The 22412-nt window shown below is 34.1% G+C and overlaps 1 protein-coding gene across 4 annotated transcripts in view; it reads left to right on the top strand.

The window, feature by feature from the left end:
• The window catches only part of Khc-73 (Kinesin heavy chain 73), a 734708-nt gene that overhangs the window by 606338 nt on the left and 105958 nt on the right, over positions 1-22412 (top strand). For all 4 annotated transcript variants that reach the window (XM_069822453.1, XM_069822454.1, XM_069822455.1 and 1 more), the window contains exons 6-10: positions 3851-4098; positions 5332-5446; positions 6358-6591; positions 8381-8471; positions 21040-21188. In XM_069822453.1, the coding sequence (XP_069678554.1) occupies positions 3851-4098; positions 5332-5446; positions 6358-6591; positions 8381-8471; positions 21040-21188 (837 nt within the window). The remainder of the gene's footprint in view (positions 1-3850; positions 4099-5331; positions 5447-6357; positions 6592-8380; positions 8472-21039; positions 21189-22412) is intronic.

The following is a 22412-nucleotide window of genomic DNA, read 5'->3' on the forward strand; positions in this document are numbered from 1 at the left end:
ATTTGTATTACTTTATTGTCCAGATCGGTACTGTGTTACAAATGTATGTGTATCCAATGCCCACCCACTTCACTTGCGTGATTGGGGTTCCGCATGCTGTGGATAGATGGCAGAACTGTGACCCATTTTCTAGTTGTACACCACTTCGGCAGATCACGCTGTACATGATGTATATCTGTGAAGAGTTATGTCGTGTATTAGGGTGAGTGTATGTGTAAGTGTTCGTGTAGGTGTAGTGTCGGGAATGGATGATGATGATGATGAAGATGAAGATGAAGGGAGAAGGGGAAACCCAGTGCCGGCACATACCTACTCCCGTCGAATAGCACCAAGGGGGCCGCCAGGCTTAACATCCCCATCCGACGGACGAATCACTATCAACAGTGACATATGCGTTCTCTTAATATGCACTGCGGAGAGATTTGGGATTTAACCCAGGCATATTGGTGCACAATTTAGTGATTAGAAGTTGTGCATATCCATCTCTCCTAGTCCCGAGGTAGAAATTTTATGTTAAAATTTCTGACCTCACCAGGAATCGAACCCGGGCCAGATATTCATGGATATCATTAGATGGATATGATAAAAAACATGGAATTGGGGGGGGAGGTGAAGGGCGATAAGAAAGAAACCTATGTTAAAGTACAGTGAACAAGTATTATGAAGTAAATAATACAGAAAAAGAACGTTACAATTTTCAGATATTGTTAGAGTACAATACTGATGATTTCGTAAGATCTGACTGGGTCTCTTTAAGACACTATTGGCTATTTTTCTCATAATAATGTTATTGAGGCCTAACTTTTTACATGTATTGACAGAGAAGAAGGTTATGGATCCCCATGCTCTCACATCAGACTAGTAACACACACAGTGGTAATATTCAAAATATACTTGTAGGTCTAGATTAAAGTAGTTGTACATATGCTTAATTATTTTCTCTATTTATGTAAAAGCTGTCCCATAAAACAGACGCACCTATATTGGTAAATGAATGGAAGGTGTTACAATTATCATGTTGATCAATAAATTGCTGTGTAGGCATAAATAAGTACTATACAAAAGAAAATCAACTGTACCAGTACTGTTGTGATATAACAAGACAGCAATATAAGGGATAACTGTATAAATATTGTCAGTCTGTCAATACCTATAGCTAATCATCAATATCTATTCATAATATTAAAATGTTTTGGTTCCCATCAAACTATCCATCAATATTTTCTGTATTGTCAGTCTATCAATGTTTACCCTTACAAATTCAACAAGAGTTCTTATATTGATGTATTGATCACGTGAGGCCCACTAAAGACTCTGAGTGAGTCACCTTTTAACAGTCTTGGTGATAATATCGACGTCAGATAAGTAAGCCCTCATAATGTATTTTTCTGATGGAAGTTCATGAGGCAAGTTCAGAAACTGCTGTGGATGTGGTATATTCGTAGAAATTTTGCAGTACATTCTCTTGGCAAGATTGTGATAAGATCTTACATTACCTAGGTAAAGCAGGACAGCTTCTTCTAATCAAATTCTCTCAAGATAGCAGATCACATAGGCTACTGAAGTTTTACCCTGCAAGCGCACCCAGTTCTTGACATGTTATGTGTCGTTTCTGAATAATCATTGGTTCACTTTCCTCTCCCTTTTTTCCACCATACAATGCAAAGGCAACTTGATCTTGGCATGACTTTTTGTGTCGAAGTGCTAATACAGAGAGAACAAAGCAAGACTTTACGGTATTTTAGCACATTGCTGATACCGTGGTTACCGGAATCAGGAAGGGGCATTGCCAGCATTTATTTCAGTCACCCACAGAAGAATCACGGTAACATAAATTAAAGAATTGAAGATAAATTAAATTAAATTAAATTTTCTCGGGTATATAAGACACAAATAAGCAAGTTGAAGTTAAATTAAAGAATTGAAGATAAATTAAATTAAATTAAATTTTCTCGGGTACATAAGACACAAAAAAGCAAGTTGAAGTTAAATTAAAAGATAAATTAAAGAACTGAAGATAAATTAAATTAAATTAAATTTTCTCGGGTACATAAGACACAAAAAAGCAAGTTGAAGTTAAATTAAAAGATAAATTAAAGAACTGAAGATAAATTAAATTAGATTAAATTTTCTCGGGTACATAAGACACAAAAAAGCAAGTTGAAGTTAAATTAAATTAAATTAAATTTTCTCGGGTACATAAGACACAAATAAGCAAGTTGAAGTTGAATTAAAAGATAAATTAAAGAAATTGAAGATAAATTAAATTAAATTAAATTTTCTCGGGTACATAAGACACAAATAAGCAAGTTGAAGTTGAATTAAAAGATAAATTAAAGAATTGAAGATAAATTAAATTAAATTAAATTTTCTCGGGTACATAAGACACAAATAAGCAAGTTGAAGTTGAATTAAAAGATAAATTAAAGAATTGCACAAATAAGCAAGTTGAAGTTGAATTAAAAGATAAATTAAAGAATTGAAGATAAATTAGATTAAATTAAATTTTCTCGGGTACATAAGACACAAATAAGCAAGTTGAAGTTGAATTAAAAGATAAATTAAATTAAATTAAATTTTCTCGGGTACATAAGACACAAATAAGCAAGTTGAAGTTGAATTAAAATATAAATTAAAGAATTGAAGATAAATTAAATTAAATTAAATTTTCTCGGGTACATAAGACACAAATAAGCAAGTTGAAGTTGAATTAAAAGATAAATTAAAGAATTGCACAAATAAGGAAGTTGAAGTTGAATTAAAAGATAAATTAAAGAATTGAAGATAAATTAGATTAAATTTTCTCGGATACATAAGACACAAATAAGCAAGTTGAAGTTGAATTAAAAAATAAATTAAAGAATTGAAGATAAATTAGATTAAATTTTCTCGGATACATAAGACACAAATAAGCAAGTTGAAGTTGAATTAAAAGATAAATTAAAGAATTGAAGATAAATTAGATTAAATTTTCTCGGATACATAAGACACAAATAAGCAAGTTGAAGTTGAATTAAAAGATAAATTAAAGAATTGAAGATAAATTAGATTAAATTAAATTTTCTCGGGTACATAAGACACAAATAAGCAAGTTGAAGTTGAATTAAAAGATAAATTAAAAAAAATGAAGATAAATTAAATTAAATTTTCTCAGATACTGGTACATAAGACATAAATAAGCAAGTTGAAGTTGAATTAAAAGATAAATTAAAGAATTGAAGATAAATTAAATTAAATTAAATTTTCTCGGGTACATAAGACACAAATAAGCAAGTTGAAGTTAAATTAAAAGATAAATTTTGATATCTTTAATTTTGATTTAAGCTGCAGCTTTGCCACTAGTGCAGAGAAATCAATATTCAAATATTCACATAATTAAGTCAAACTTTAAAGATTAAATATAGGAGTGATTACTTTCGTACTGTTTTTCACAGCTATTTCATTCGAAATGTGGTATTTCATACATCAGTATTTTAAAATTTTCGGATAACAATTTATCTAAAATTTTTTAGGAAAATGGTCTATGGAAAGATATATAATAATTATGAACTTGAACTTTTCTAATTCTTACGCATTCTTCACTGACAATAAGGCTGTTTGACTATTTGCAATTAATTCAGCCACCCCTTTCTACAGTCGAGAAGGTTCAATTATTTCACAAATTGGTTCTCAGTCGAGCTGTCGAAAATAGGTTTTTTTGTGCCAGAAAACAAAAGGAAATAAGGACCCATGTTACATCGTACACAGATTTATGCAAGTATGTATGTTGAAATTATTGTTCATAAAAGTATGGTATGGATCTTTAATGTTTAATAATGTGAAAATATTTCTGCTTCACCTTGTTCTGCAGGATATAGACAATCTAATGGCAGAAGGCAATAAATCCAGAACTGTGGCAGCTACCAACATGAACAGCGAATCGTCACGATCTCACGCAGTTTTTTCAGTGGTATTAACACAAACGCTCACAGATGCAAAGTCAGGGGTTTCAGGTGAAAAAGTGAGTCGAATGTCTCTGGTCGATCTTGCCGGAAGTGAAAGAGCTGTTAAGACTGGTGCTGTTGGTGATAGGCTCAAAGAGGGTTCAAACATTAACAAGTGAGTGTTTTTTTGTTGTTTAATGTTGTTTATTGCCAGAAAAATACAATACAAAGAAATTGTAAATTTATAAAATTCTAGCACTCCCCTGAAAGAGAGTTGAAATTGTAGTTTATATAATATAGAAAAGGTATCGTTGACTCTACATCATAAAATTTTTATAAAATGAATATTGTGTTATGGATTATTTGAAGTTCTTCGCAAGGGCTTATATTTTAAAGGCATGCTGATATGAGGGGTTCACAACCAGAGTGGACCAAGTCCATCTGGAATAGTTCTGAGATATTGAGTCTTAAAGTTCCTGGCTCACGCTTAGCAACCTTCATCTTCCATAGGAAATGCTGTCCTCTGTGGAGTAATAAATGAGTTATGGACTTTGTTTGTTATGGCAATGAATAAATCTAAGTTTTCTTCATCCGAGATTGTATTAATCCACAAACTGACCACTGGTGGACTTGGTCCACTCTGGTTGTGAGCCCCTCATATATTATTATTCATTGTAATTTTTCTCTTTAAAAGTGTTGGTTATTTCTGCCTTTCCTCAAACTGTGTCATTTGAAAGACATATTAATTATGTAAAATGTTCTTAAGTGTTTTTTGGTTAAGGCATTAATGATAATTTCAGTGTTCCTTTTGAAATTTTTTTTATTTCAAAATAATGCTGATTATTTAAGATTTTCTTCATAATTTTTCATATAAAGGACTGTTACTCATACGGTAATTATTTAAAATTTTCCTCACTTTTTTTTTTAAAGATTGTTGATCACTTAAATTTAAATTTTTAATTACGTTTTATTTAACGACACTTGCAACTGCAGAGGTTGTATCAGCATCATCTGTATATGGGAATTTTGTCCCGCAGAAGTTCTTTTACATGCCAGTAAATCTACTGAAATGAGCCTGTCGCATTTGAACACACTTAAATGCCATCAACCTGGACCGGGATCGAACCCGCAACCTCAGGCATAGAATGCCAGCACTCTACCGACTGCACCACCCAGGCCGACAATTAATTATATACAAAGATGTTTTATTTTTTGTTATAAATGCAATGAGCTTAGTTTCAAAATTATTTTTATTTTACAGTATAGAAGGAACATAATGAGCTTAGTTATAAAATTATTTTTATTTTATGTTAGGAACATAATGAGCTTAGTTATAAAATTATGTAAACTAAAGGACAAAATATGCATAATGAACATGGAAGTGACAGTATTGTCTGTGCTTTGGCAGGTCCTTAACTACTCTAGGCCTTGTCATATCCAAGTTAGCTGATCAATCTTCAGGTGGAAAGAATAAAGACAAATTTGTACCATATCGGGACTCTGTACTTACGTGGCTTCTCAAGGTAATGGAATTTCTTCTTTTGAATGTTGTTCATTTTGATTCTTGGAGAGGAAAAAGAAAACTAATCTTTCAGTATTATACTTACCAGTTTTTATTTTTATTTCAATCAGAAGTTGGTAGCATGTGGAAGACTTCATTACTTACCGGTAATTAATTTTTCTCACATTTTAGAAACTTCAAATGAATCATCCATTAAAATAAATTTTAAGGAAAATAATAGTTTCATTTTTTTTGTTGTTGTTTGATTTATTGAAATTCAAATAATACAAATATAAAATAAAATATAACACAAAATCAGAACACAATAGTAACAAAAATTATAGAAAGAAAATTCACATTCCTTTCCGTTAAGGTTCCAAATCCTACTTAGTATATTCGGTATTTCTTACAATACACATATTATTGCTGTATTAATAAAATTATAACTGGATCACATCCAAAAAGCAAGATGCTTGAGGTCGGGTGTGACAAACAAAATGAGAAGAGTGTATTTTCTTCTCTAAATACAGGGTGTCCCAGTAGAACGTCGGATTTAATAATGTGAATAAATGCTACAAAAACAGATAACACAGCAGATAGCAATGTCGCCAACCCAATAGTAACAAGACATTGCGCCATTGTCTTTTTGTTGGTTTGGCGTCACTATTGTCTATTCTGTTATGTGTTTTGTTGGATTTATCGACATTATTAAATCCGGCGTTCTTGTTGGGACACCATTTAGAAGGAATGTGACGATTTATTTGAAGATTTCGATTTTTTATGATATTCTGCTCTCGTGTATATGTATTAAAATTTATTTTTATTCCTTGCAGTCCTGTGCTGCAAAAATTTCCATCATAAGTCTTCCGTGTGACAGTAGCAAATCTGAATTTTGTTCAGAAATCGTCTAATTTCTTGCACTGCATTTTGCAGGACAACCTTGGAGGCAACAGCAAAACTGTGATGGTAGCCACAATTTCTCCTGCAGCAGATAACTACGAGGAAACCCTTTCTACATTACGATATGCAGATAGAGCCAAACGTATAGTCAACCATGCTGTTGTTAACGAAGATCCGAATGCGCGAATTATCAGAGAACTTAGACAGGAGGTTGAAGCTCTCAAAGAGATGCTTAAACATGCGACAGGATCTGAGGGCTACAAAGAGGTAAATTATCTTCTTTAGAACTCTTTTAACTTGAGATTTCGTTGTGGTAATGCACAGGATCTTAGTTTTCTTATTTTATGGCATGTTTGCTTATACCTATCACCTGTGGAATCAATATCTTATTTTTCAATAAGATTAATTTCTTTTGCTGCACAAGATACATAGTTTTATAGTCTTATGTATCATAATTCCAGCAGTGAAAGATTCTAATTTGTAGCCATCATCGAAAGAAACAAATGGTGATGAAATATGAGAATTATGCATTTAGTATTGTTGATAAAAGAATTCATTTTAATACTTGAATCAAATGATACAAAAATTGATGTTCAAAATGGTGTCCCAGTATATTGATCTTCGATAAAGTCGATATTCATGATCAAAGATAGGTGCTTTGTACTGTAACAGGGAAGTGCCCATTATTCAGTAATATAAGAGAAATTAATCACTCAGTAAAATTGATACAGTGTGTCTGAAAGGAAATTACTCTTCAGTAGATACAGACGTGGACAAATTATTAACAAAATGGACGATTTTTATGATAATTCTGTTTACAAAATTTGACTTTTCAATTTAGACTACATTTGATAATTTTGGATATTTCCATCATTACAGTAGACAGAAATATGCAAAAATGTCAACTGTAGTTTAAATTGAAGAGTCAAGTTTTGTAAAAATATACAATAAAAGTCTTCAATTTTGCTAATAATTTGTAAATTAGCAAAATTGTCAACAGCATTGAGGAGTCAAATTTTGTAAAAATATAAAGCAAAAATCTTCAGTTTTGCTAATAATTTCGAAATATCCAAAATGCCAACTGTAGTACAAATTGAAGAATCGAATTTTGTAAAAATATGCAATAAAACCTTCAGTTTTGCTAATAATTTGTAAATATGCAAAAATATCAAATGTAGTCCAAATTGAGGAGTTAAATTTTGAAAAATATAGAATACAAATCTTCAATTTTGCTAATAATTTGGAAATAAACAAAAATGTCAACTGTAGTGTAAATTGAAGAATCGTATTTTGTAAAAATATATAATAAAAATCTTAAATTTTGCTAATAATTTGTCCACGTCTGTAATTATCTCGTTACTTTGATATAAAAAAGCACATTTCCTGGTGAAGGAAGATCACAAATTATGCAGATAATCTTTCAATTTCGTTTTGTAGCTGTAAACGACAAATAAAAATTGAAGTTAGAATATTAAGAAAAGTTCAAAACTATAAAACTTGAATGCATAATGGAATCTTGTACTTGAAAATGGAATACGTGATTGTTCCCCGAGAGAAGCTGTAGCAGCCAAAACAATAACTATATTCTGTCTGCCATATTCGAAGACGCAATATTTATAATACATTTAAGGTGTATATTCTGCAAAAATCCTGACTCAGTCATAAATGGTGAACATTTCTTTTTCTGCCAGATTTTCCTTAGAGTTGGGAGTGTTATACTAACGAAATACTACGGAGAATATAAGAAATCTAAGTCTCTTGGGCATTAATAAGCGACAAAAACATTTTTTTTTCCCAAATAACTTTTACAGATTTTAAAAGATTATACAAATTAGCATGGAACATAACATATCTATATAACCTGATTGTTGCTTAGGTCATAAACGTTCCTAACAACCAATTCATATGCAATTACATTTCATAACATTAGCATAAAATGAATAGCGAGAAATATTGCAATTTTTTTTATTTTTAATTGTGAATGATTAGCGAATATAGCTTATCAGATGTGAAGCAGTATAACCTGTAAATAGTTTGTCTTTTATTTTTTATGCAGCAACGAGTGGATCTCACAGAAAAGCTGAGCGAAAGCGAGAAGCTGATGAAGGAAATGTCGCAGACGTGGGAAGAGAAGCTTCAAAAGACAGGTGAGGTGCTTCTAATCATGAGTGCAGGAATCTCTATAAGTATTTTAAATAAGTATTTCATTTTTTAAGTTTAAACTGAAATTGATGTGTAGTAAAGAATTAATAGATGCATATTACACATTTAGGATTATTAATATTACCACAGTCTAGTATATACAGTCACGAAACTCAATACGTACGGAATATGCATCCATAAATAGTTGCTAACCACAAGGATCGCTACTATCGCCTCATCACAGACCATGTGAAATAGTACCAGCACAGTCTATTGTTCATAGTACCTTCATAACTCAAGCTTCGTGACTGTACGAGGCCTGTCTAAAAAGTATCCGACCTTAATTTTTCCCGCGTAAAGTTGTGATTCTAAGGCGGCGCCACTGTGCATGGTGGAAGGAGGAACTGTAATGCGCATGCTTGAATTTTTTCACCGCATTCGCTTGTGCCAGTCACTGGCTGGTGGTCGCCAAGTAAGGTGCTGTTCTAGGTGTTTGTCGGATTTAGTTTTCTCGCAAGATGACTGAACGAATTGAGCAAAGATACTGCATCAAATTTTGTCAAAAGCTTGGTGATTCTCAAAGTCAAACAATTCGTAAGATTCAGCAGGTGTTTGGGGAAGATGCGATGGGTGTAACACAAATTAAGGAGTGGTTCAACCGATTCAAAGATGGCCGCACATCAGCGGAGAGTGAGCAGCGTTGTGGCAGGCCCCAAACTGCTCGGAGTGCAGCTGTTGTTGAGAGGGTGCGAAATTTGGTGATGGCAGATCGTCGTTTGACCGTGCGGGAGATTGTCGAAGAGGTTGGAGTGAGTAAAGATTCTGCACATGCAATTTTGCGTGATGATTTGAACATGAACCGAGTGGCTGCGAAATTCTTGCCCAAGTTGTTGTCCCCGGAACAAAAGGACCTCCGTCGTGACGTTGCACAGGACCTTCTGGACACCGCCAACACTGATCCTGGGTTTCTGAACACCGTGATAACTGGAGATGAGTCATGGGTGTACGGGTACGACCCAGGAACAAAAAGACAGTCGTCGCAATGGAAGCATCCCGAGTCTCCAAGGCCGAAGAAAGCGCGGCAGGTGCAAAGCAAAATCAAGGTGATGCTGACTGTTTTCTTTGATGTCCGTGGAATTTTGCATCACGAATACGCACCGGAAGGACAAATGGTGACAAAGGAGTACTATCACGATGTTCTCCGGCGACTCCGTGATGCAGTTCAGCGCAAAAGACCAGACATGTGGACGGCGAACAACTGGCACTTGCATCACGACAACGCCCCCCGCACATTCATCCCAATTGATACACACTTTCTTGGCCAAACATGGAATTACAACCGTTCACCAACCTCCCTACTCTCCAGACCTGGCTCCTTGCGACTTCTGGTTGTTTCCAAAAATTGAAGACACCACTGAAAGGATCCCATTTTGAGAGTAGGGAAGAGATAATGCGGAATGCGACGACGGAGCTGAACACCATTCCAAAAGAAGACTTCCAGAGGTGTTTCCGGCAGTGGAAGGATCGGTGGGCTAAGTGTGTGCAAGCACAAGGGGCCTACTTTGAAGGGGATTAGGGTCCCAACCCCGTCAGGTATTTGAAATATTTTTTCTGGCTAAAGGTCGGATACTTTTTAGACAGACCTCGTATATACTAGACTGTGATATTACTGAAATATTTTGTGAGTCACGGTGAATAATAATAATAATAATAATAATAATAATTTCTTTTATCCAATGCCACCAGGTTGTCTTTTCGACATTTCTGGTCTTCTCTCCTGGCCGTGGCTTAGTTGTAACCCACTTCTGAGGTTGGGGCGCCTGGAAGGCGGAGTTACATTACCCCGATGATGTGATAGGATGATTATGATAATGTAGTGCCAGGAGAGGTCTTAAATCTAAACTTAACCTAAATTCCAGACCATGGACGAACACAGGAATAATCCCCTTTAAGGAAAAATTCCTGTGCTCTAACCGGGAATCGAACCCGGGACCTCATGAACTATAGCCAGAAACTCTGACCACTAGACTATGAGGCTGGTCTAATAATAATAATAATAATAATAATAATAATAATAATAAAGATAATGAATCAGATGGTCAATTGATGACTTTTGTTAATGTTCTATGCCATTAGAAAAATGAAATAAATAAATAATAATAGTAGTAGTAATAATAATAATAATAATAATAATAATAATAATAATAATAATAATCTCACAATCAGATTAATAAAAGTACCTGTCAAAAAACACAAAAAATCGCGATGCAATCTTTAACATAGAACTTATCTGTAACAAACTGAATATGACATGGAAGTGAAGATATTTACAGAAGTAAATTAAAACAAACAGTAGCAGTCACAAATGGTACAGGGAAAGCAGTACTGGTACCACATCCAATCTGAAGAAATAAAACTGACTCAGTATGTTGAACAGTATCTAATACAACAGCGAAAATAACACCTACTGCATACATAACAAACCCACTAGACTACTTGACGGCACAAACAAGAAAAGATCTAGCTGGGTTACCTGTATTGGAATGCAAGAGGAATGATGCTAATCTACAGTCTCAAACACTGTTAGACCTAGATGGCTATAACAGCAACAATTATTAATTGTTCAGAGTTATGAAGAGAGAAAGGCAGCAGTTCGAAAGAACTATATTTGACCTAATTCTTGTAATTGTTACACTGGACACAAGTTAAGATTTCGTTTTAAAAGGTAAAAAAGAAAAGTGACACGTGTATCTGTACATGTTTCTGAGTATATATGCTATATATGGGATTTCCGAAAAAGAATGACAACATTTTGTGATATATATATATATATATATATATATATATCTCCAGCGGGATGAGATCTGAACTTCGAGGTGGCCAGAAAATAGGCCCTGCTCTACCAATCCACTGATGAGGAAACTTTTTGTTGAGCACATTTCTAACCTCCAAGCTAAAGTGTGGTGGAGTTGAAAAACAACCTGGCCGTGATGTTCATAAAATTGTAGGAAAGCAAAAAGCACCGCCACCAGCGTTACCAACCTGAACACGAGCGATTCGGCTACAAACATCCCGAAATTCAGCTACAAAGACTGAAATTAAGCTACGCTCAAAACTTGAAGAATTAGCGTATGTGTTGTTCAATGTGCTGCGTTTAACGATTGTTTCATTGCCCATTATATTAATTTAATAAAAATAATTCGAAAGAGCTACGAATACAATTATTATTATTATTATTATTATTATTATTATTATTATTATTATTATTATTATTATTAATATTTATAATAATCATTATTATTTCTTACAAACCGAAAAATCAATACATAGGCCTAAGCATCAACACACTTCTATAGGTTTGGTAAAGTGTTGCTCAACCCAATCTACAAACCATGCACATGGACACTGTGTTTTCGACAAAGTGTCGCAGTAAGTGGACAATGGGATAGATATGCGTGGGAAGGGCCAGTTTTTTAAATCTAAGAGGTTTAAGTTTCTTTTTATTTGAAGTCGGAGTACGGTTAATTTTGCGGACTAGGCGACCCCTAATAAAAACTCTGCTGTGTGCCGGGAAGTTCACAAACAGAGGAGCTGTCAGGTTACTGGTTTACTTTTGTTGGGTAGGCGACCCCTAATAAACCGCCTGACGGGTGTCTGCAAATTCACGAGTACAGAAATTGTCAGTTAGGAAATAGGCGCTATTGACATAATAGGAAAATAAAACTGGAAATAACAATGCTATCCTTGCCATAAATGCGGGTCGCATTGTTCAGAATTCAGTCTGTGACACAAAGTTTCTACCGGTATGTTTTCGTAATTTTAATGACGAAGTGAGGAAATTCTGGTGGGTATTAGTATGACAAAATAAATTTGTTAAAAGAAAGTGTTTACACATAAAATTTAAGTATTCACAGATGGTCGCTCCATCGAATCTCAATTCGGCTACATTTTGACATTCGGCTACGACCATTCTGCTACAAGCTACATGACTAAAAATTAAGCTGCGTTTAGCCGAATTCGGCCACGGTTGGCAACGCTGACCGCCACCCTGAAGTCCAGATCTCACCCCGCTGGATTTGGGGGGGGGGGGAGGTTCAAATCAGGAACATTGTTTATGCTGTGAATGTTCGTGCTTTAACCCATTTGTGTGAAAGGATAGTGGAAGCTGTTGTTACCGTCACAGCGGACATGCTCCAGCAAATGTGCTCAGTAACAGAACGTGATTTAGATGTGTGCCGCGCTACAAATGGTGCCTATATAGAAACTTATTAACAAAGGTAAAGAAACTTACATATTGAGTGAGAATATCTGTAACAAAGTCAACTTCCTAGCTGAATACAATTAAAAGTTATCAAAGCACAAAATGTTGTCATTCTTTTTCAGAAACCTTGTATTTTCTTATTCTGTCTCTTTTTTAGTACAGACGTGGACAAATTATTAGCAAAATTGAAGATTTTTATTATATATTTTTACAAAATATGATTATTCAATTCAGACTACAGTTGACATTTTTGCGTATTTCCAAATTATTAGTAAAATTGAAAATTTGTATTGTATACTTTTCAAAATTTAACTCCTCAATTTGGACTACATTTGATATTTTTGCATATTTACGAATTGTTAGCAAACCTGAAGGTTTTTATTGTATATTTTTACAAAATTCGATTCTTCAATTTGGACCACAGTTGACATTTTGGATATTTCCAAATTATTAGCAAAACTGAAGATTTTTGTTTTATATTTTTACAAAATTTGACTCTTCAATGCAGTTAACATATTTGCTAATTTACAAATTATTAGCAAAATTGAAGATTTTCATTATATATTTTTACAAAACTTGACTCTTCAATTTAAACTACAGTTGACATTTTTGCATATTTCTGTCAACTGTAATGATGGAAATATCCAAAATTGTCAACTGTAGTCTAAATTGAAAAGTCAAATTTTGTAAATAGAATTATCATAAAAATCGTCAATTTTGTTAATAATTTGTCCACGTCTGTAGACCATATTGTCTTAATTAGTAAATGTTTATGGTAGATGCTTATGTAGAGATGGAACTTTCTTATTTGTCGACTTGTGTGCAGTAAGACTTTTTTTTATGTTTGGCAGGTATTTATGTATTTTTCATACTCATCTTTTTTTTCTTTTCCTGAGATCCCGACAAAATCCCTATACTTTCCATGTTAATTTATTTCGGATATACAGTATGTTTTTCATTTATTCGTTTTTTACTCTTATAATCTATTTTAAACTCCAGGAGATACGAAATATTATTTGTACATTCTAAATTAGTTTTGCTCGAAATTACGTTTACTGTGAAAATCTAACAACAAAAAATACAGCATGTGTTCATTGTTAAGATGTGGCCCACACAGAAATTCGTGAAAATTCGAAGCTGTCCATGCTTGCCTCCAACAATCTTGTGTCCTTTAATGACATTGTTACTGCTTTAGAAACAGTGAAATGTTTAGTAACACATCATGATGTAACTGAACAAATTATAGAACAGTTTTCACAATTTTATTCTTTAGCAATAACTGACTTTTTTTTTTTTTTGTAAAAGAAAAATCACATTATTAAATACTATTTCATATATTAAGCATACAAAGAGATAATTTATTACAGTTGTATGAACACTTTTCATACAACTGTAATAAATTATCTCTTTGTATGCTTAATATCTCATTTATGAACACTGTTGAATTTGGCCTTACTCGTGTAAATTCAACTATTTCATATATTATTAAATGTCAATTCAGTTATTCATTTTTTCTCACTTGCGTGCTTTTTCTTCAGGCCTCCAAAAATGTATAAATGGAGTTTTACTGTACTTTGAATTGCTTTTTGGCAATGCATATTCTGAAACTCTGCATGCTACCCTGTTACACTTTACATTTCCGAATTCAGGGGGGAAAAAAAAAATAGTTTACTGCATATTAAATTTATTGTTGTTTGGTGATTTTGTGGTACACACCTGGAATTTGGTAATTAAACTCTTCAAATTTTATGTTTTCATATCATTTAGCAGATTTTTAACAAGCATATGTTTATTACCACTCCACTACTTGTTCTTTACTTTTTGTGACAGATAGGATGAGTCATTATCAGATATTTTCCAGTCTGTTTTGACCTTTTCATCTCATAATTGTCTACAGTAATTAGTTGGGGAACACCGAGGCATTCACTCAGGGCAATGTAATTTCTTACATTTCATGTACATTCCTCAGTAGTACTAATAAAATAGTATTCACATCAGATCGTAATCTGCAGGATGTGATATGACTGGGGACAGCAGCTGCCTAAGGATGTCAGATGGGACGTATGGTAAGGGCGACAGCTTCCAATAGACAGTGGCAGTCATTCCAGAAATTATTTTTGCTTAATCTGTCGCCTTTTGTTTCTATTCTAGATGTTCACCAAATGATCTGATTCAGTTCATGTCTAATTGTTAGATCATTTCTTGTGTTGTATGCCTTAAGTGTCGAGAACTGTTGTTTGTTCTGGATTGCAGAATGCCTCATGTTGCTGCCATTTGGCACATTGTCTGTTCGTTGATGTGATTGCAAACACAAATTTCAAAGGATTTCAGTCTTCGTCAGTGTCCGTTTTGTTTCTTTCCTTGTATGCGCTTCTTATTGAACCAATTGGTGGGATATTCTTGTTCAAATCTTTGCTTTCTTGTTGTCATATTATCGTATGTAATTTTGTTTGCAGTCCGTTTCATTGAAGTCTCATTTCTGTCTTTGTCTAATCCTGGTAAATATAATTTCTTCAATATGAATCTTTTTGTCAGGATTCTGAATACCTGGTATTGGTAATGTACTCACTGTGAATGTCTGCATTAGTCGTTGTCATCAGAATGATTATATTAAATATCTGTTAAAGCTTCAGATTTTCTTAAAAACACTTCCTTAACAGTGATAAATAGGGAGCGGATTTTTATGTGCTAAAAAATTTAAATATATTTATTTTTTATGTGCTAAAAAGTACGAAAATATTTGCTAAAATAATATATATATATATATATATATATATATATATATATATATTTATTTTAAATATGACAAAATACCTTACTTAGCTTAAAAAAAAAATATTACTAGGTACTCACCAACCACACTTGAGTGCTAGTAGTTGTCCGAGAATTGTGGTGATCAACAAAGGTCATCTCCAAATTCTCCATCACAGATGCATATTGATTATCTCTGAACAACGACTTATACTGTGAAAACGATCTTTCCACATCACAGGACGTCAGATGTACATATTTAAAGAGATGAATGTCACAAACACCTAGACCACCAATTTCACCTACAGGCACATCCTCCAATACTTGAGCAACTTTACACATTTTTTTATATCCACCGTTTTTCCCAAACACATTCTGGAATTTGTCCCTTAGTAATTGTGCTTCTGAACCTGGTAGCGAGTCTAGTTTAATTTCCACAGCACGCACCTCCCTGTTTCAGACAAGAGGTTTTTGGATGTTTCGAGTTTTTTTATGGTGTCACACAAAAAGCTTAAATTTGCTAATAGGAAAGCCAAATCATTTTTTAAATAACCATCTTTCAGTATATCTTGAAGGATATCAATTGACGAAGCCCGATAACAGGGAATCACAACAAGATATATTGCCTTACTTGATAGGCATGAGCGAGAGGCGAGAGATTTGTCTAAATTAAATAATGTTCATACCCGAGCTCTTATCTGTTGTTTCACAAACAAAGCGTGGAATGAAATCACCTTCAGCAACAATAAACATTCCTAATTATGTGTTGCAAGATCTCTCCTCCTTGTCCATGTTAATTTATCCTCTAATAATAACACTGATATGCTGCCTAGCAGTTCTCAGAACTTGAGGCGATACTATTACAAAAATGGATCACGGATACACCACACAGCGCTTAGAAAGACGAAGCAACCAAGAATTCTTAAAAAAAGATAACGTACTTCTGAGTGATATAATTGATTTAGTTTTAAAATATGTAAAAGTTCTTGTAAAAAATTATTTAAGTATAAAACTCCAAGATTTATGTGTTTATGATAGATTTCCTGAAAATATGTATTTACATAATTTTTTTGTAAAAATATGACGTGTTTTTATGTGAAATAAAATTCGGGTTTTAAACTTGAAACTTCATGTTCGGAATTTTTAACTTTGTTAATTGTGTTTTATCACACACAAAAAGAATATTTAATTATATAGGAATCCGCTCCTTAATGATAAAACGCAGAAACTTGAAGGGATGATATTTTACAAAAATATTTTAATGTGAAACATTTATGTTCGAGTTAAATATGGTAGAATTCCTCGTATCCGGCAACTGTGGGACAGAGCCAGTGCTGGATAACTGATTTTGACGAATAATTGGAAAATACGTTTATAGGTTATGTAAAGACACACTGTACTGCACAAACATTTTTTTCCATGTTGAGATTTAGTAATTTTCATACAGATTTTTAAAAATAAAGTTCTGTAATACATACAATGTTTATTTTTAGTACTGAATATGGTAATGTACATTCATCAGCTCTCGGTGTCGAGATACTAACAGAAGATGCGCAGAACTGCTAATTTTATGTGCAACTTCGGCACCCTCATGCTCGTAGTGAGGTGAAGTGGTGGCATTGGGCTTCGTCAAACAAGTTACATTGGTTCATGGCCTGACTACTAATGACATTAGCATTTGGCTATTGTGCAGAATGTTGCTATAATAAACCACTTTTTGTTGCACCATGGATCCCAGAACAGGTGCCCATACTCCGTGTAGGGAAAGAGACAGTAAATAAAATAATTTTTATGCTAATAAGTTTAACGTAATCAAACGGTTTTGTTCAGTGAACTGTGTTAAGGGATTGGTAGCTATATTGTTTACATTCTACACCTACAAAATACCGTAGAGAAACCTGGTAGTTTTAATATGAATGTATATCTGTAATATTTTACAGTCACTCACTGGCTTTTAAGGAACCCGGAGGTTCATTGCCGCCCTCACATAAGCCCACCATTGGTCCCTATCCTGAGCAAGATTAATCCAGTCTCTATCATCATATTCCAACTACCTCAAATCCATTTTAATATTATCTTCCCATCTACGTCTCGGCCTCCCCAAAGGTCTTTTTCCCTCTGTCTTCCCAACTAACACTCTATATGCATTTCTGGATTCGCCCATACGTGCTACATGCCCTACCCATCTCAAACATCTGGATTTAATGTTCCTAATTATGTCAGGTGAAGGATACAATGCGTGCAGCTCTGTGTTGTGTGACTTTCTCCATTCTCCTGTAACTTCATCCCTCTTAGCCCCAAATATTTTCCTAAGAACCTTATTCTCAAAAACCCTCAGTCTCTGTTCCTCTCTCAAAGTGAGGGTCCAAGTTTTACAGCCATACAGAACAACCAGTAATATAACTGTTTTATAAATTCTAACTTTCAGATTTTTGACAGCAGACTAGATGACAAAAGCTTCTCAACTGAATAATAACAGGCATTTCCCATATTTATTCTGCGTTTAATTTCCTCCCGAGTGTCATTTATATTTGTTACTGTTGCTCCAAGGTACTTGAATTTTTCCACCTCTTTGATGGATAAATCTCCAACTTTTATAGTTCCATTTCGTACAATATTCTGATCACGAGACATAATCATATACTTTGTCTTTTCAGGATTTACTTCCAACCCTATCTCTTTACTTGCTTCAAGTAGAATTTCCGCGTTTTCCCTAATCGTTTGTGGATTTTCTCCTAACATATTCACGTCATCCGCATAGACAAGAAGCTGATGTAACCCGTTCAATTCCAAACCCTCTCTGTTATCCTGAACTTTCCTAATGGCATATTCTAGAGCGAAGTTAAAAAGTAAAGGTGATAGTGCATCTCCCTGCTTTAGCCCACAGTGAATTGGAAAAGCATCAGATAGAAACTGGCCTATATGGACTCTGTAACGTTTTACAATTATGTAAATTTATGCCAGTTAATTTACCGAATACCTTTTATGTTGCTTTGACAATCATTTCATTCTTACTTTGAAATTTAATATCATTTCATAGTGTGGTGATATTCCCTGGCCAGGACGTGAGCGTAATATCTGTGATCATTCCTTTGGGACTGTCTCAATTCAAGAGTGTTCAAATTTTTAATTAGGTAGCAATAGTAGTGACTTTATGACTAATGACACAAGTATAGTAATTACAGCCAATAACTCCAATACATTCCAATCTTCAACAGAGGAAATTCTCTTCAAAATATGTGACTGGTTCTCAGTCAATAAATTAGTATTAAATTGTAACAAAACTAACATAATTCAATTTAAATCCTGTCCAAATTCAACGTCGCAAATTTCTAGCGTAATAATTAACAATAGATCCCTATTAGAAACAACAACAATCAAATTTCTTGGCTTAAAAATCGATAATGTGTTAAATTGGAAAAATCATATTAAAGAAATTACCCCCAAACTAAATTCAGCTTGTTTTGCTATTAGATCTATGCAAAAGATTGTAAATATCAATACCTTAAAAACAATATACTTTGCATACTTCCACTCATTAATCAGTTTTGGAATAATATTCTGGGGAAATTCCACAGATAGTAACAATATATTTCTATTACAAAAAAAGAGTAATTAGAATAATAGTAGGTGCCAAATCTAGGGAATCTTGTAGGACTATTTTCAAAAAACTACAAATAATGCCTGTGGTTTATCAGTATATCTTTTCATTAATAATCTTCCTCTTATATAATCGTGAAAACTTTGTAACTAATTCAACAATTAATAGCATATATACACGTCAAAAAAATGACTTTCATACTCCATCGGCAAGTCTATCATGCTATCAAAAAGGAGTGCGTTATATGGCAGTAAAAATTTTTAATAGCCTCCCTATCGATATAAAAAATGAAACTCAAAACATAAGATTATTTAGGGCCAAATTAAAGAAGTACCTAATTTCTCACGCCTTCTATTCTGTACGTGAATTCATGACATTCAACAACGCTTCATGAAATTGATACTAAAACTTTGTATTGTACTAGTAGACTATATTGTAAATCTCGTCTGTATATATTTCATCTAGAATATGACTATAAATTAAGACTTTATAATGGTATTAAGTTTTTTGATTTGTTCCATATTCTAGCTGTGAAGCAATGTATGAATACCATGGAATGTTAATAAATACAATACAATAATCACCTGAAAATTATTCAGAAGGACATTGCTTCAATGATGGAATATGTTGGGACACAATGGGAAACTTAAAAATAAAAGTGTGTGCGAAATAACGGGAAACATTAACCTATGAAAACATTCTTAAGGCAACATTTAAGGTTTTGGTAAACAAAGGCACAATTTGATTTGTGTAATTATTTATTTATTTAATTGTACATTTTTACAGTTTTTTTATTTGAAATTTATAAGGTCACACTGTCGCACCTTTTATCACACAAATTAATTTTCAGTATCTTTCGTAGCATGAAATAGTTGTAAGCATTAACATCTACTCTGTTACTACGTTTATATTCATGTGGTCTTAAATGATACGTGAATACTCCATACTTGTTTTCAATTTCATCACTTAACATCTCATAGACATTAATGCTTATCAAACTTTCAAAGGCAATTGTGTTATTGAATTTGGTATATAATTTGTTGATTAAATGGCGATCTTACTCGTGTTAATTGTGTAAGCATGTGCGGCTGTTTCGGTGTTTCTTCACAATATCCTCAGAGCCTACTGGATCGCAGTGAAGAAGTGAACACAATCAAATACATGGTACAAGAAAATGGTTACAACCCAAACATAAAAGACAACATCATAAGGAAGACGAAACAAAAACTCAACAAACACAAAAACACACAAAACACAACACAAACACAAGAACACAAGAAATACATCACACTAACATACGAAAACAAAAACACACACAAGATCGCATCCTCATTCAGAAAACAGAAATACAACTTAGCATACAGAATAGAAAACACACTACAGAGACATCTCAACACACAAACAACACAACAAATAAATACAACCACACAGGCATATACAAACTCACATGCAATAGTTGCGACTGTTTCTACATTGGACAGACAGGCAGATCATTCCAAACTCGATACAAAGAACACATTAAAGCAATAACCAGAGGACACAATACATCTACATATGCCGAACACATAACTAATGCTAACCACACATACAGTAACATAAATACAGACATGGAAATCCTACACATACAACCCAAAAACCAAAAACTCAACACACTAGAACAATATGAAATAAACAGACACACTAAAACACACCCCAATCAAATTCTCAACACACAGATCAATTTCAGAGCACACACACTATTTGACACCACATTTCAACAATCGAACGCACCCACACAACAGGCAACGAAGTTCGAGATGACCCGAGATCTAGTAGGCTCTGAGGATGGTGTGAAGAAACACCGAAACAGCCGCACATGCTTACACAATTAACACGAGTAAGATCGCCATTTAATCAATTATTTATATTCAAGTGTTAAAGTATTGTACGAAAGAGTCAACATGTATAATTTGTTATTCAGAACGCCTACAACATGAAAGACAACAAGCCCTTGAAAAGATGGGAATCAGTGTGCAGGCATCAGGCATCAAGGTCGAGAAGAACAAATACTACCTTGTGAACCTGAATGCTGATCCATCACTCAACGAGCTCCTGGTCTACTATCTTAAGGTATTTATTGGTTGTTTCAGAATGGATTATCAGCACAGGGTTAACTGATAATAGCACTTCATATTTTCACAGTTTGTAATAAAGCTTCAGAGTTCAGTATTATCTGTTGGCTTGCAATGAATTAAAAAAAAAAAAGTAAAGGATCACCTTTACATGTCATGAAGAATATGTGGAACGTAGAGGTAAGCTCCTGGCTTCCATGATCTTGTTCCATAATGCAAATCTAGTCTTTCAGGTTAAGCTACCTGTAAAGCAGATTTGAATAATATCAAGGGAAAAATTGTTCCGGGGCCGGGTATCGATCTCGGGACTTCTGGTTGAACGTACCAGCGCTCTTACCAACTGAGCTACCTGTGAACTCCACCCAACACCGTCTCAACTTTTCCCTTTATATCCACACAACTCGCGTGAGCTGACGAAACGCCAGAGACCCACATTGAGTGCACACAATCTCTTTGTGACTTAGAATTGTGGTTTTCTGTTAACGTACACAGTAACGAATATATTATGCAACTCTAGTCTTTCAGGTAAAGCTCCCTGTAAAGCAGATTTGAATAATTTCAAGGGAAAAATTGTTCCGGGGCCGGGTATCGATCCCGGGACCTCTGGTTGAACATACCAGCGCTCTTACCAACTGAGCTACCCGGGAACTCCACAATTCTAAGTCACACAGAGATTGTGTGCACTCGATATGGGTCTCTGGCGTTTCGTCAGCCCACGCGAGTTGTGTGGATATAAAGGGAAAAGTTGAGACGGTGTCGGGTGGAGTTCCTGGGTAGCTCAGTTGGTAAGAGCGCTGGTACGTTCAACCAGAGGTCCCGGGATCGATACCCGGCCCCGGAACAATTTTTCCCTTGAAATTATTGTTCCATAATGTCTGACAGGAGAAGTAAACATTGCCGGCAGAGAAGGAGAGAAGTATACTTGCTATTCAAACAATGACAGAGTTCTGATTCCACATTTGTCTTGAAATTGGCATGGGTAGAAAGAACGCTTCATATTCCAGCTGTGCTGATCAGATCAAATGTGTTGTTGTTGTTTTCTAATGCCAGGCATTTGACAATAAAGTCATTTGACCTCTTGCACTCCAATATTTTTCAAAGATATTGAAAATGGCAAGTTGTAGCCGATTTAAGTGAACACCATATTTTAACGTTTTGGTGGCTACTTCATTCACACACACAACCCCCAGAATGTCTGGAGGACCACACCTGCTGTTGGTCG

Source organism: Periplaneta americana, chromosome 3 (assembly GCF_040183065.1).
Source record: "Periplaneta americana isolate PAMFEO1 chromosome 3, P.americana_PAMFEO1_priV1, whole genome shotgun sequence".
Lineage (NCBI taxonomy): Eukaryota > Metazoa > Arthropoda > Insecta > Blattodea > Blattidae > Periplaneta > Periplaneta americana.